Source organism: Choloepus didactylus, chromosome 20 (assembly GCF_015220235.1).
Source record: "Choloepus didactylus isolate mChoDid1 chromosome 20, mChoDid1.pri, whole genome shotgun sequence".
NCBI lineage: Eukaryota > Metazoa > Chordata > Mammalia > Pilosa > Megalonychidae > Choloepus > Choloepus didactylus.
The window spans coordinates 28,560,159-28,577,046 of record NC_051326.1 but is presented as its reverse complement, the minus strand read 5'-3'; the positions used below and the strand labels follow the sequence as shown (position 1 = coordinate 28,577,046).

At 42.3% G+C, this 16,888-nt stretch overlaps 1 protein-coding gene across 1 annotated transcript; it reads left to right on the top strand.

Annotated features, from left to right (window-relative positions):
* Window positions 1-277: 277 nt before the first annotated feature.
* NKX3-1 (NK3 homeobox 1) lies at window positions 278-2,605 on the top strand. The gene is made up of 2 exons (XM_037813173.1): window positions 278-628; window positions 1,670-2,605. The coding sequence occupies exons 1-2, from the start codon at window positions 298-300 to the stop codon at window positions 2,086-2,088; spliced, it is 750 nt and encodes a 249-aa protein (XP_037669101.1). The 5' UTR covers window positions 278-297; the 3' UTR covers window positions 2,089-2,605.
* Window positions 2,606-16,888: the final 14,283 nt, after the last annotated feature.

Sequence of the window (16,888 nt, the reverse complement as noted above, 5' to 3'; positions counted from 1 at the left end):
AACTTCTTAGGGCGGGGTGAGGCGAGCCAGGGGCAAAGAGAACAGGAATTGGGGAAGGAATCTTCTAGGGAAGAGGACAGCAAGACCCTGAGAGGGGACTCCCCTTTTTTCTATGCCCCCTCACCTGGAGGGTCCGGCGACCAATCCGCCGCGCGGTCCGGCTCCCCGCGGCCAATGGGAAGGCGGCGCGGCGCGCTTCCCCAGGGCTATAAGTGCGCGCCGAGCCCCGGAAAGTGAAAGTGGTGCCGGGCGCGGCTGGCGCAGCCGGGAAGCTGGAATCCGAGCCGAGCCGCTAGGATGCTCCGGGCTCCGAGGCCGCCGCGCGGGGAGGCCGAGATAGCCGGCCGCATTCCCCGGACCACGCCGCCGACTCAGTCCAAGCCGCTCACCTCCTTCCTCATCCAGGACATCCTGTGGGACGGCGCAGACCGGCGCAGCGGCGGCCATGCGGGCAGCCTGGAGCCCGGGTCCCCGCCGCGGGCCCTGCGCGAGCCGGACCTGAGGCGTGACCCCGAAACGGAGCTGGAGGAAGGAGGAAGAGGCCGCGCCGGGGGGCCGGAGGCCGAGCTCAGCGCCCAGCCCCGCGCCGCTCCGGCGGAAGCCGAGAAGCTGGCGGAGACCCAGCCAGGTAAGTCAGCGAGGACAGGGAAGGCCGGAGGGTGGAGTGGGGGCTGCGGAAGGCAGCGGAAGCGTCCGAGAGGCTAGAGGGGCGCTGGGGACCGAGGGAAGGGTGCTCCAAAGCAGACCCCGCCGAGCACGGGATGCGGGATGCGAGGGCGCGCCGCGGGGAAAATTACCCCTGAGCCCCAACATCAGGGCTGCGCACGATTTTGACCTCGTTTTGACTCGCTCGGCGGGCGCCGTGCTCTCTGCTCCGCCGGCTCCTGGCTTTCCTGGACGCCCAAGCCAGCACGCACGCAGCGCTCAACCTGCCGCAAGCTATGTCCTTAGTGGTGGGAGAAGAAAATCCAGATACCACCCTCCGCCAGCTCAGAGCGACCGCGCGACGGCCCTTGATTGGCACCAGCTCCGCGTTACCTCTTGGCGGTTAACTAAAAATAATTGACTAATATTAATAAATTCGGGTTTGATCAGTAGAGATTGCCAATGCTTCCCAAATCCATGGGCAGTAAAACAGTGAATTTGGGAGTTTCCCCGGGTTTCAGTTGTAACGTTTTAGAGTAGATTTGTTTTCTTTCCCATCACTTCTTATGAGGCAATCTAACTCATTTAGAAGACGAGATTAAAGCAAGGGAATAAACTTTCTGCTGAAATAACTCTTGAGCTCTCACTCTCACACGCGGTCTCTGTTGCCCACGGGATGCCTTTTGGTCCAACTGTTTATTCCTCGATGTCTCCCTCGCTCCCCTTCTCCCACCCCTCCTCAACACACAGATTCAGAATCCCTACTGAGTTCAGCCACTAAAGGCCTCACCTCTAACTTTGGATTCTTGCTGATTATTGGAAAATTAATACATAATATACATACTAACTCATTCCCCACTCTGGAGAGTTCCTTAGTCATGTGAAAAAAGTGAAATGTATCCAAGATGACAGTGAGCTGTTTGTTCACTCACTCTAGAGATAAGGGAGGATTGAATTCTGTTCTCTTCCCTGCTAACATGTAACTTCTTGCTTCCCATCCCTCCTTCTCCCCTCAACTTTCCAGATAGGCACTTTGAGACTTACCTGTTGGACTGTGAAAACACTTCAGGCGCCTTACCAAGCCTCCCCCAAGTCCCCAAGCAGCCGCAGAAGCGCTCCCGAGCTGCGTTCTCTCACACGCAGGTCATTGAGCTAGAGAGGAAGTTCAGCCATCAGAAGTACCTGTCAGCCCCTGAGAGGGCACACCTGGCCAAGAACCTCAAGCTCACCGAGACCCAAGTGAAAATATGGTTCCAGAACAGACGCTATAAGACCAAGCGAAAGCAGCTCACCTCTGACCTGAGGGACCTGGAGAAGCACTCCTCCTTGCCGGTCCTGAAGGAGGACGGCTTCTCCCGGGGCTCCCTGATCTCCTTGTATAACAGCTACCCTTACTACCCCTACCTTTGCTGCTTGGGAAGCTGGAGCCCGGCTTTCTGGTAACGCCTGCCCAGATGACAACAGTGTGGGACCAAAAACTGCCTTCACAGGTTCTGTCTTGGAAGCAAAAGGGGCCTGGGTCAGGGAGGACTGGGACCAAGAGGTGTACAGACCAAAGCTTTTGGAGGTTTGCATGGAAATCTTAGATTTTTCACTGGTGGGCCAATGAAAGATCTGGGACCATGAATAAATATTTAAATAAGACTCCCAACATACAATTTAGGTCATTTTTGCTTTTAGCTACCTGTTTGAGGCGGGCAGGAGGCATCAAGTCAAGTGCTATTTCCAGCACTTTGTATGATTTTGTGTGTGAGCTGCCCACTTCACTTCTGGGAATTCTGTTCCTTCAGCTCCATCTTCAGTGTAACTCCAAAAGAGCAACTAGAACAAGACCCACTTGCTGTGGTTTCAAGACAAACTGAACAGAACTCTGCTGCAAGGGGCGGGTCTATTCCAGAAGAGCCCCTGCACGTCCAAGGCAGAGGCCTAAGGAGGGTCTCTTCTCTGCTGCCAGGGACCATTCCTGTTATTATTATTGTTGTTATTATTATTATTATTATTATTATTATTAACAAAAGGTTAAAAAAAAGAAAGCTCTTCTGAACCTTTTTGTTCTGAGCCTCAGAGTCTTCCCGGAATTTTCAGGCTATGATTCATACTACATCATGACATATCACATAATTCTTTACTATAAGGCCCTTCCTTTAATTTTTTTTCTGTTCCACTGCAGTCACCCACTGAAAGGCTTTCCTTTCAGTCCATACTTTTAGTCTGACTACATCTCACATAAGCCTTCCTTATTTAGCCTGAGACCTGGTCTCTTTTTTTTTTTTTTTAAGCCTTTTCTTTCCAAGGTTAAAAAAAAGGGATGGGGGAAGATTTGTAATTGGCTAAAAGATAAGCATTTTTTTTAAACCAGCAATTCTTATTCCTTTCCTTGAAAAATATATGGCATTAAATTCCAAACCCTATTTAAAGACCTGACAGATCTAGAAGGTCACTGCTGCTCTTATAAAACTTGCTGGTGGCTCCTTTGTTACAGTTCAAAGTTTGACAACATTTTCCCCTTGGAATTCCTGTAGAAGGAGGTAAGAGATCTTGGGCTCTCACGCACAAGGAGGAGCACTATGCAGAGTAAAGGGCTGATGTCATTGAGCTGTCTAGTGGAAGCAGAAAGAAAATACCACCTAGACTTCAGAGAGCCTCTTACTGCCCAGTCCACTGAGCGAGCCGAAGGATCTGATAGGATTGCAGGAAGAGGCCACAAAAAAGCATTCAGTTTTCAAAACATGTTATTGTGACTTCCATCACTAAATAAACAAAGAGACTGTCCAGATATTTCAGGAACTGTGTTTAATGCTCATAATGGGTTCTTAAAATGGGTCACCAAGTGACTTCAGAGTGAATGAGCAGAGGGCAAAGGAGAAATGTGGCTTCCCTGCTTCCATCCCATTATCTCAGGTGACCTCACAGAAAAGAGACATCAGAATAAAGCTAATTACTGGTGAGGTACCCTGAGGCCTGGAAGTCTCTTAATCCCATGACTGAATTCTGTTTAGCGAGAAATCTTTCAATTTCCTCCTATTAAAAGGGCTGATTTACTGTTGGTGGTAAAACTGCCAGCATAAGGTGATAGAAAGTTGGCCCGTTTCACCCCATTTTCAATGGTTTGGGATCCATGTAGAAATATCAGAAATATTTAAATGCCATGTGCTACTGAGATCTACTATAATACTAGATAGCACAGCAGGCAGAGCAGCCTAAATTGCTTTCTCCTTTTTACATGTGTTTTAAGGTAAACATTCAGTATTCACTTTCTACTCAGTACTCTTTCCCACCCCCCACTGCATTTAATTCTTTCAACCTGGAATTCTGCAAGTATTAAACATTTTACTGTGATCCATATTGTGTTGCAAAAGAAGTCTTTCTTTAAAAATTTTTTGTTTGTGACTCCATCTTGCTTTCCCGCTGAAGCTAGTCAGTCACCCAAATCTTAAGCGGTAGAAAAAAATTTTGAAGAACTAGTATATTGGTATCTGACTAGTGAATTGGATAGTGCCTTGACCATTTCACCCAGACAGCCTATTTCTGTGCTGTTTAATAAATTAATTTGGATTCTCCATATGCATAATAAACCCTGCTCCAATTTGTAACAAAAAAACCTGTGACTTTATTTTTCTATGTATTTTTTGCAACATATAAGTGTTTTAAAAATAAAGTACTGTGTCTTTATTAGAAATATCTTTGTGTACTTTTCTGTTTCCTAAAGACCTCATGCTATTTAACTTACATATTTCTGGTTACCATATTGTCCTGCTGTCAGCCCACTTGAAATCCTGTGGTCACCAAATAATCAAAAGCAGCAGCTAGCCAGTAGCAGCTAATGGTCATTGTTTTATAAATTCACTGTCCTCAGTTCCTTGCAAATCAGGGGAGGAGAAGACATTCCTGTATTCAGTTTAATAATCAGCTGCTCCATCTAAGTCATACCGTTTGTTAAATAAAGAACACCAGATATTTACTTACATTTTTTGAAGACCTTCAGGGGAATACAAAGAACACAACAATACTTCTTTAAAACTTCCCCTTTTATTTTCCACTAGCTCCTCACACTGCAACTGCTTCCCTGCCCTCTCACCCCTACTTCTCTGTGAAAATTTCACCTTCATCCAGAGCCGATATATCTTTTGCAAGAGACACCTTTCATTCGGAGTCACCGATATTGAAGGTAGGTTTTATTAATGGTTAAAGCAAGAGAAATAAAATGTCCTTTACCCCCTGTACTTAAACTTTCATTAAATCCCACAAGTGGAGTGTCTCACGCACCTGATTACCTGAGAGAATTGATGGTTTCCTTCCCCCCTCTTGCAAGGAAATAGAAGCTTAAAGAGCAAGGTGCTTACTCTAGGTAAAACATATCTTAATTTCAAAGTTTGCTCTAATCCCTTAAGTACATTGTACACACAGGTGGGGCCTCTCGTAGCGTGTTCACATCATGAGATTTAGCTCTGCCCAGATCTATAGCCATCCTCCCCTCCCTGGAAGGCCATGCACTCTCAAATTACAAAGGCTCTTGCAGTGAACTAACAGATGCGGATTTTTTTTTTTTTTTTTAGCATTTTAAAGTAACTAATCCAAGAATTAAAAATCTCTCATCTCTAAAGAAAGTACTCCTCTGCCTTCTCTTCTTATCCCCTTTCCAACTTTCCTTCAGTCTCTGGTAATCTTACGGCTCTCTTCTTCCATCAGCTTTCCTCAGCCTGCCACATGTTTTGAGGTTTTTGAAATTCCTTTTCAATCTATCTCTCAAATTACTTCAGGTGTAAGTTTCTAGAGTTACCATGGCTTTGCCACCGGTGGTCCCAGTGGCTCTCCCCAGGTTTCCTTAGGCAGGTCATAGTGGCCAGAGACTTAACACCTAACAGAAACCCTTTCCTTCTAGCTGCAGAGCAAATAGTTTCTCTGGGGTGAAGTTAATATCACACATCATGAAGCTGAGCTCAGGGGCAGCAATGGCCACGAAGAGACAGTGACTTTTATGAGGTGCCCTGGAAGCAGACAGTGACGGAGAGTTGCACATGGGAAGTTTACTGAGCATGCTCTCGGGAGGCACACCTGTGAGGAGGTGATGAAGGCAGGACTGCGGAGAGTCAGAAGTCATCTCAGGGCCGTGGTCACCACCGTTTTCTTTCCACGAAGAAATCTGAGTCGAGAGGGTCAGGCTCGGCTGAGAGCACTGCATTCTGCACCCAGACGTCCAGACTCTGCTCCCCCTCACTGCCATCACGAATGTGTCACCAGGGCATGTTTTCCGAAGTCAAGGTTATTTACTGCTCAAGAAAAAGGGCAGGAACGATAGGCCTGGGACAAGAAATGCTCCTAGTTTAGCCATAGACTTGGCCTTCACACAGGCTTTCCCAGACAGGCCACCCTGTCAAAAAGGCTTGTCTAAAGTCTGCAAAGGAAAGGCAGAGACTCTCAGTTTCCATAGTGTGTCCTCTGCTCACCTCTGCAAGGCTCCATATGGGGCCTTGACTTATTTTCTGAGCTTGCTCTGGGTCTGATACAGTGTGGCTCATTCAGGACAGACCCCCTGAGTGGCCTCTTCTAACCAGGCAGTCTTCACCTGTGTTCAGCCAGTTCAGTGATGGAGTTAGGCCTTACTGGGGAGGTGATAGAGACAGAGGAAGAGGTGACTCATACAGATAAGTCCCCATTTTCTCATTGTAATGACTGAAGGATACATGTAGTTTTTTTTTTTTAAGCCTAGAAGTCCATGGTGGTGCAGGGGAGAATAAAGGCTAATTTTGCTCTCTTGAAGGTGGAAGCACAGCATTTAGTCTCAAATACCAGTTGTCCCCACATTCTCAGTTGCATTTGAGGATACCCCTTAGTCCAGTGGCCTTTCAGCATTTGCTGCACATTAGAGTCACCTGGATGCATTTAGAAAAACATAGGAGTTCCAGTCCTACTTAATACCAATGACATCATAATCTCTGGAGGTACAGCTCAGACATCAATGTTTTTTAGATACTAATGTCCAAGATTATGAACCACTTGCTTAGTCTCTTTTTAACTGGTTTGCCTAGTCAGCCTCACAGGTGTCAGGACAAGAGAGCTACCCAGAGGAGCCAGCCCAGAAGGGAGGGGTTGGGGTTGGATTTGGGGGGGGGGGGGTTGTTTGGCTTATTCTTTCTTTTACAGTGAACAGATGTCCAATTTTTCTTACTTTCTTCCCGAGCTGCCTCCTCTTAGACTCTCTGATATCATCAAAAGGCCCTCTATAATCTGGGAGAGCCCAGCTCATTCCACTTCATCTCTCACTCAAAGTTTCAGGGACTCAAACTTCTTGGGTATTTTGATAATCACAAGCATTTATTACCCATCTTCAACTCAGGCCCATCCGGGCTGACAACACACTGACTGCTCAGATGGAAGACAGAAAAGAAAATCCTATCCGTGACTATAGCCGAGGAGTTTTCACCTACGCAGGGACTAAAGAAACTTGTTCGTGCATGGCTGGGAACAGCGGGTATCATTTAACATCTGTCAATTGGCGTCATGCTCCCCTGACAACTCATCTATCAGGATTAAATAGTTTCTTAACGCTGACATAATATTTACACTTCCTTCTGCCAAATCAGTTATTTTAAAGTTTTTAAAAAAAAGCGTGTGCAGAAATGGGCAAGGGTGAAGGGTGGCTCTAGAGGGGAAAGAATACATTTTGTGACAACACATTTCTTGACTAAAATTTGCATGCAATAAATGCGGAATTGGCAGCAGAACTTCAGCTCGATGCCAGAAAAGCTTAAACTTGACCTAAACAACATCTGAAAACAAGAGTAATGGGAATGAATTAGCTCTGCTGAGTTATTTTTATGGAAAAGAATTCGGAGAATACTTACGACACAAACTTGAGGGCAGGGAGGAGATGTCATACTTTCATGGAAAAGTTTGGAATCTCTCCCTCCCTCCATGCTGTGAGCTTGTTTATACTTGGATCCTTGATGCTTTTTTCCCCCCTTCATGGAAGATCCAACTCATCAAAAGCTAGTAAGTGTAGATTCCTGTGCTTTGCAAAGACTTGGACGGTGAGTGATTGTGCGAAGTGGGTACAGGGAATTTGTCATGAGCAAAGCAACACTATGAGCTGCTTATTTAGCTTTAGAAGAGCTATAGCTAGGCGGGTCACATCTCTTTCTTGTGAAAAAGAATGATACAATGGAGCTATAAGCACGAGAGACTTTTGAATTGATAGACACTTAAGGACACCAGTTGCTTTCTTGGTGAAATGTACAAATTGGCAAGGCATATTGACAATTGAATATTAGGACAAAGTCCCCAGGGTCCTCAGTGTGACTCAGATAATTGATTTCTTGGATGTTTTAATTTTACTTATCTCAAAAATGGGTAGATGAGACTCCCTGTAAATGTATAAACTGCTTCCAGGAATTTGGGGGGGGGGGGAGCTCTTCAGGGAAAAGAAAGCAAATGGGGTGAGGAGTGATGACATGGGTGGGGAACTACATATTAAAGACTCAAGTAGTGTAGATTTCAGACTTCTGCAGCCTCCTATCTCCAGAATCTTGACTCCAAAAGAAATGTCTTTTAGGTCTTGACTTAAATGGTGTGGCCTGTTACTGGATTGTTTTGCTCTCTCAGGCAGGTCAACGGCGTGGGATTTTATGGTGGAGGAGCAAAGGAGAGGGAGGAGGGACAACAAAGAGTCCAAAGCAAGAGGGAAGGAGCAGGAACTGGACGGGTACTTTTCCATGGCCTGTGGAAACGCTTTGCACATGTGTGAGCTCACGGACCCGCTCGCTGGCTCCTGGTTGTCCAGAACGGAGAGATGGTCCACAATCCTGAGATTCAGTTTTATTGTTTTACAGAGACAGATTGGGGGCATGTCAGCTTTGGCATCAGGAGGGAATAAGAGCTGGACCAGGATGTGAGGAGAAGTGTTTCCATTACAACCAAAATAGGTTTGCAAAAGCCTGTGCAGGCACACACCCCAGAGCAGCAGGACAGGCTGTTGCAGAAATCAGGCCAGGTTTACACACAGAGGAGCAGCCTAGCAAATAAGACACACACTATACCAGGAGGCCATGGGAAAGGACTTAAGAGGGCTACTGGACAAAAAGCCCCTAAAAGCCAGTACTAATCTGATTTTAGGCAGCAACCAAAAGTATATGGTGTCCTGAACAATAGACAATAGAGCTAGGCATCCCTCCCTGCTGCATTGATCAGATAGCTGTTTGACACTGATCAGATAGATGTCTCCTGGGTGAACGAGTGAATCCCTCAATCCATACCTCACCTGGAGTACTAGGTTTGATTCTTAGCACCATATTTTTTGAGGAAAACTGTAGCAAATTTGGAGGCGCATAACTTGGATGGTGTGGGGGTTTTAAACAGTCACATGAAAAAGAGTTGAAGAAACTAGGGATGTCTAACCTGGAAAAGGGAAGTCAGGGCTGGGGGTTGGGGTCAGGGAAGAAGGATTGGACATTTTCTGCGTTGTCCTGGATGGACTCCTCAAGGTGACGTAGAGCTTGGATGATTAGCAATGTCTGAAAAATCTCTGGGCTGTCCCAGATGACGTGGATTCCCTGTCACCAGGGAGGTTCCATGAAACTGACAACTGTTTGGTGAGATCTAAGAAGGATGGACAGGCACAGCACAACTGTAAGATCCTTGACATCCCTCTGGTTCTGTGATTCTAGAGAGAAGCGTTTGGTTTTGACCCATCTACCACCTACTAACTGTGAAATTAGGGCAAATCACCTCAAATCCTCTGAGCCTCAGCTACTCTTCTGTTAAATTCAGAGATATTAATTCTTATGGTGGAGAACGAAATCAAATTAGCTCATCCCTAGAAGTCCCTTCTTTGATTTACAAGTGAAACAAATAAATAATTGTATGATTTCAGGGATAGTAGGCATCTATTGCCCTTAAATTTATTTCCTTTCCAGCTGATGATACCAGAAATTCTATCCCTGATACCAGATTCATTCTTGGGCCTTCAGAATCTATCTCCAGTCAAAATATGAATATTCCTAGGAGAAGTAATGAATTACGCTTAATGATTCAATGATCTCTGAATATGAATAAGTTCATTAGTGTCAACAGAGACAGCATGAGTTACTGGAAATGGAGTGAGAAAGCTCAAAAAAGAATGCCGGAGGCTCTAGAAGAAAAAAAAAATCTGTTTCTATTTCTAAATTTCACTAGGTTTAGCCCTGCCTGTAAGTCACATAGTTTTGATTGTTTTACTGCTTAGTCTTATGTTTTGGGCTTAAACTACCATATTCTTTTTTTGGAAGCCTTTTGACTTTGACCTCAGAACATGTATATTGTTGCCTGGGAAATAGATATCCAGAGAGAGGTAACACCATTGTTCTAGAAACCAACGAAGGACAAGGATGAGTTCTTTCTATTGTATCTCTAATGTGTCCTTTCCACCAACTCAGAAATTAGCAATCTGATGACTAGGGGAAGGGAACAAAAGTATCTTTATATTTATTTTTATTTTTAACCCAAAATGCTATAATTCTAAGTCCTTTACTTAAATCAGTAGTTGCTTGGGTTTCTTTAAATGCAGCATGGAATAATGAAAATAGCATGGATTTTAGCTTTAGGATTGACCTATGGCCCTGGTTGTTCACTGTATTAGCTGTATGACCTAAAATAAGTTATTTGATGTCATGGTATCTCAATTTCTTCATCTTTAATTGAGGGTAATAATGCCTTATTTTCAAGGTTGTTCTAGGGATTAAATGAGATAAATCCAGCATCTATTAGGAGTAATGGGTTGAACTGTGTCCCTAAAAAAGATACGTCCAAGTCCTAACCCCGGTACTTGTGAATGGGACCTTATCTGGAAATAGGGTCTTCGTAGATATAATAAAATTAAGGATTTTGGAAGGAGATCATCCTGGATTGAGGATGGCCCCTGAATCGAATGACTGGTTTCTTTGTAAAAGAAAGGAGAGGGAGATTTGACACACAAGACACAGGAGAGAAGGTCATGTGAAGGTGGAAGCAGAGACTGGACCTGGGTAGTTACAAGCCAAGGAATTGCCTGGAGTCTCCAGCAGCCCGGAGAGAGGCACGAACAGATTCTCCCTCAGAGCCGCCAGAAGAAACCAACTCCTTGATTTCACCTTGATTTCAGACTACAGGTCTATGGAACTGAGAGAATAAATTTCTGTTGTTTTAAGCCACCAAGTTTGTAGTAATTTATTAAGGCAGCCCTAGGAAACTACACATGAGGTGATCAAGAATTGTCAGCCACTTTAAAAAAAAAATGTCTAAACTTTATCCAAATGTACACATAAATTTTACATACTATAATGAAATATATGCATTATCACTTAACATATTTCATATATACTTTCCCATGTATCTAGATAGCTACACCATTATTTGCTATTTCATTTTTTGTGGCTGTTTAATATTCCAGTGAGTTAATACTCCATAATATATAACCACCATATTATTGGACACTGGAGTTGTTGATAGAGCTGAGAGGGGAATAGACCAAGAGGGGGAGAGAGCCAGAGGGAAACAGACCAAGATCTTAGCCGTAGACAGATATCAAATCAGACACAGGGGAAAATGCAGACCAACGTAACCATAAAGGGAACTGAAGATAAGTCTCCAAGATACAGTTATTTATTCTGGGCTGAGCTATAACTCCATGGTATTCCATATGGGGTCCTTCCCCAAGGAGAAGGCACTATATCACCTGTGATTAAATCATTAGAGGTGGAGTCTAGAGACCAGGGCTGCTTGCCTCCGTGCCCAAAACTGGATTGTACAAATACAAAGAAAATAAATCAACAAAAATAGCCAAGAGGCATTTCTAAATATTTCCAGCTGTAAAAATTTATGGCTATTAACTCTTGGAAAAGGATATTTTAGATAAGACAGCTATTTATATAGAAAACAAAAATGAAACACATTGATTGGTTTTCAGTTGACCATCCCCAGGCCTGAGGAGGTGCTAAGTGGAAAAAAAGCCTTCCCAGCCTTCCTGTTCTTTGCCAGTGCCTCATCCACTAAAGTCCCCTAAATCGGACTAGAGGGAGAATTTCAGAAAAAGCTGAAGATCAGAGTTTTATGACCTCGTGGACAAATATTTTCTCCAGCATTCTTTTATAGAGGGAAAAGAATAATCCAAAGGCACAAATATTCTTGAGCTGGAGTCTTTTCTGTGGCCACGTTAGACCTTTGAGTACTATAGAAGAGGTGGCCTGTGGCAGAAATTCTCCTAGCAAGGCAAACAAGATTTTGACTTTGAATTAATCCAATGAATCTACTGCTCAAAGGTTGTGTGATTTTTGCAAAAGTTATTCACTTCTTTATACCTTAGTTTCCTATCTGTAAAGTAGTCTCTAAAGTCTCTTCCAGCTCTACCAGTCAATATTTAATGATTTCTCCTGTCTCTCAAGTTGTCGGATTCTGCTTTGCCGCAAGAGTTTGAATACATTAAAATGTAAAAATAAAGTTTGCAAATAAGACTCCATCCAATCAGATCCCCAGTAATTTGTTACAATGTCCAGACCAATGTAGGCTGAATTAAATTTGCATAGCCTAAAGAAAGGTTTTGCTTCACATGACTATTGAATAGAATCAAAGGAAATAATGCTGTTAGAGTAATCTGAGAACCGTAAAGGAGTCCTTACAGTAATACGCATAATGCAGATAAACACTGATTGCCCATTAAGCTTAGCCTAAACTCCCATTCATGCCCTGTCAAAATCCAAACCTGCAGCAAGATGGTTGCTAATTCCTAGTGGGCTCATTTCATTCTCAGTTTCTACAGGTGCTATCTGTTCTACACTAAGAAAGTGAAACTCACGTTCTTTCTTGAATTCCTAAACCCAAACCAAAACAAAACCCTCACAAAAAGCTTTCATAAGTGGGGTAGACTTTACCGAGAAGGGATTGAGGTGGTGAGGGATAGGAGTGAGGGTTATATTACAGCAACCAGAAGCTTTTCAAATGAAATATCAGATATGCTGAATCTTAAATTGTGGAGCTTCTACTACTTGCTTCATTATATGTGGACTTCAGCCTCATTTCATTTGTGAATTCCTCCAGCCTCCTTTCTTTTTCTTTCCTTCTCTCTCTTCGGTAGCCTCTCTTTTGGAAACAGTCATCTCCTTATTTCAAGCAGGGAAGACTGGCCACCGACTTTAACTGACTTGACCCATGCCTTCATGTGTTGTACTTCTTCCCTAAGCAACTTATCAAGACATACATATATTTTTAATGGCATTTTTTTCCCTAACAAGAAATTCTGGTGCCACGTAGTACTAGTAATAATTTGTTTGCATTACACATAAAATTCAAAATGTAGGTGGACTTTCAGATGGAAAATTTGGGCAACTTTAAAAAAGCAAATCTTTTCAAGCAGTCTTAAAATGGCTTTAGCTGTACCCAGGGGTACGGATACAGTGAACAATTAATTTAGTGTCTATAAATTACTAAAAGTAAGACTTTGAGCTAGATCTTAATGAGTCAAAGAAGCTTAAAACATGATCCGAAGGCAAAATAACCAGAATAGTCAGTAAAAGACTAAGAAGAAGAACAAAGTTGGAGTATTGACACCATTGACCTCAAGACTCACTATAAACCACAGTAATCAAGGCAACGTGGTCTTGGTGAAAGAATAGACACATGGATCAATGGAACGGAAAAGAAAGCCCAGAAGTAGATCCGAATAAAGGCAACTGATTTGTGACAAAGGAGCAAAGGCAATTCAATAGAGAAAGGATAATCTTTTCAACAAATGATGCTACAACAAGTTGGTGTCTATAAGTTTGCAAAATAAAATTCTGACACAGACCTTACCCCTCTCACAAAAATGAACTAAGCTGAACCATAGGCCTAAGTATAAAATATAATACTATAAATGTTCTAGGAGAGAACAGGAGAAAATCTATGTGACCTCGTGTTTGGTGATGAGTTTTTAGATATAGCACCAAAAGAATGACTCATGAAAGAAAAAAAATTGATGTTAGATTTTATTAAAATTAAAAGCTTCTGCTCTGTGAAAGGCACTGTTAGGAGAATGAAAAGGCAAGCCACAGACTGGGAGAATATATTTGCAAATCATATATCTGTTAAAGGACTTTTATCCAAAATTTACTAAGAATTTTAAAAACTGAACAACAAAAAAATCCAATTTTAAAATGGGCAAAATATCTGAACAGACACCTGATCAAAGAAGATATACAGATGGCAAAAAGGCATAGGAAAAGATGCTCAACATCATCTGTCATTAAGGAATGGCAAATTAAAACAATGAGATACCACTATACACCTATTAGAATTGCTAAAATCCAAGACTCTGACAATAGCAAATGATGATGAGGATGTGGTGTCCCGGCCCGCGGGACGATCAACGGAGGCTCCAAGTCCTGCGAGGGAAGAATGGTATGGGACAAGAGACACGAAGAATGACAGCAAGACAGGTTTCTGATCAAGCTGCAAAATTTTATTGAAGAGGCAGGGTATATATACTCTAAGGGTGGAGGGAGTGGCTAGTAACAACAAGTGGCGGTCTGGGATTGGTGGCTGCTGTTGCTGGGGTGGATGGCCAATGGGCGGCTACTGTTTAGGCGCGAACTAGCTACTGCTTAGGCGGGAACTACTGTTACTTCCTTGAGGAAGGCTAATTATAGCTTAGGCTGTTCTTGCATCAGCCCTGGCGGCCATGTTGCATGTTACCGGTATCGCTGAAGGTGAATATTATATATGCTACCTTAATCGTCCCCAACAATGTGGAGCAACAGGAACTTTCATTCTTCGCAGGTGGGAATGCAAAATGGTACAGCCAGTCACTTTGGAAGGCAGTCTGGCAGTTTCTTACAAAGCTAAACCTAGACCATATTACATGATTCTAGATATTTACCCAATTGATTTGAAAACATGTTCACACAAAAACCTGCACGTGAATGTTTATAGCAGTTTTATTCAAAATTGATGAAAAGATGGAAGCAACCAAGACGTCCTTCAATAGATGAATGAAGATGCAACCTGTGATGCAACAATACTATGGAATATTATTCAGTGATAAAAAGTGAGCTATCAAGCCACCAAAAACACATGGAGGAACTTTAAAGGCACATTGCTAAATAATCAAAGCCGATTTGAAAAGCCTACATTCTGTATGCCTCCGATTATGTGACATTTTGGAAAAGGCAAAACTATAGAGACAGTAAAAAGAGTAGTGGTTGCCAAGTGTTCAGGTTTGGAGTTGAATAGGTGAAGCACAGGGATTTTTAGCACAGTAAAACTTTTCTGCATGATGCTGTAATGGTGTTCTGTGACATTATGCATTTACCAAAACTCACAGAACTTTATGACACAAAGAGTGAACCTTAATGTATGCAAACTTAAAACAATCATTTAGCTGTTTCAGAGATCTCAGGAAGGAATGCAGACTATAACAAGAGAATCTAACTGTATTACAAATGTATGAAACAACCCCACTGAAGGGGGTGGGGGTAAAAGGTGCAAACCTCAGTAACTTTGGAAATGAGTGGTGCCTCTAAGACTAAAGCAGAAGGAACTTGCAAGTAAGCAGTGTATACTATTTGATAAAGGTGTTTTCCACAGGGGTATGAGTTAACAATTCTGATACTGTTACACATGTATACTGGGATTGAACAATTAAGTAAATGAATGATAGATGGTGGGAGCCAGGTGTCTCACTGTTGGAGTGAGAATTCCCTACTGATATAGTGGGAATTTGCAGATAAGAAAGGAGGGGAAGAGGCTAGACTGATCCATGAGATAATGGATTAGAGTTGAAGATATCAGTAAGAAATCATGTCTGGTTTACAACAGATACAAGTGGTTACATATAGAAATATATAAAGAGATGTTTATATACATGGGTCAGTATATGCACATACAATTCTTTGCTTTGTCAATTGAGAGAGCCTAGAAGCAATGACACCCTAGTAGCAATGGAGCACATCTAGCACCCAGATCATGGTTTCTAATACCATTCTCCAATAAAAGGAACCAGGGCTCCTTGGGGAAATGGCTGATTCTAGGACTAAGGCAGGAAATGTATATGATGAGCCTGAAGCATTTTGTAGTGTCAGAAAGTAAGGACGTGCTAAAAAGAAAAAAAAATATTGATGAGAGCATGTCAAAGTTAAAAGGACACAAGAACACAAGAGCCAACTGAAAGAGTACCTAATGGCTAAATCTGGAATAATTTAAGCCACAAAATAAACAAAAGAAAGTGTGGGTTTATAACACAAAGTATGAAATAAATATCCATGACTCCATACTGATATCAATAAATGAATGAATAAAGAAATGGGAGAGAAGAAACAAAACTCTCGGGCAGAAGAATAATTGATGTTGATACTTTACCCTCTACTCTTTAAGTGTGGGTTGCACATAGTAACTTCCTTGCAAAGAGTACTTTATGGAAAGTGGGGAAGAAAAGAGATCCTTTATAGTGGAGAAAGTTAAACATTAGTTCAGCCACGTGATAGAGGGCAACATCAACAGTCATAAATCATGTTGATAGTATGTGGCCTTGATACAATGTGATGAAAATGGCACTTTACCTCTATGATCTTCTTCCCCAAAGCCCATGATCCCAGTCTAATCATTAGAAAAAAGTCTACAAATTTCAAGAGAGGGGTATCGTACAATATACCTGTGCAGTACTCCCCCAAATTGTCAATCATCCAAAACTAGGAAAGTCTGAGAAACTATCACTACCTGGAGGAGCCTGAGAAGACATGATGACTAGATGTAACATGGTATCCTGAGGGGCTCCTGGAACATAAAAAGGGCAATAGATAAAAACTAAAAAAATCTGAATAAAATATAGATTTTAGTAAATAATAATACATCAAATATTGGTTCATTAATTGTAGCAAATGTACCACTCTAATGTATGATGTTAATAATAGGCAAATCTGGGTGTGGGTCTATGGGAACATTCTGTACTATTTTCTCAAATTTTCTGTCTATCTAAAACTTTTCTAAAATGTAAAGTCTATTTGAAAATATACAGAATGAAACAGCAAATATTTGTTGAATAAATGAACAGCAGAGTTTTAGACATCAAGGAAATTACTCTCTGTATGGAAAGACAGGACATCACATGTGAAAACAGCAGTAGTATAAGGCTGTGTCTTCTGGGTGTCAAATAATTGGGAATAAATGGTAACATTTATCAAATGCTTACAATGTGTTTAATAATACATTACATATATTTTCTCATTTAATGCTCATAATAGCCTCCTGAGGAGGTGCTATTATT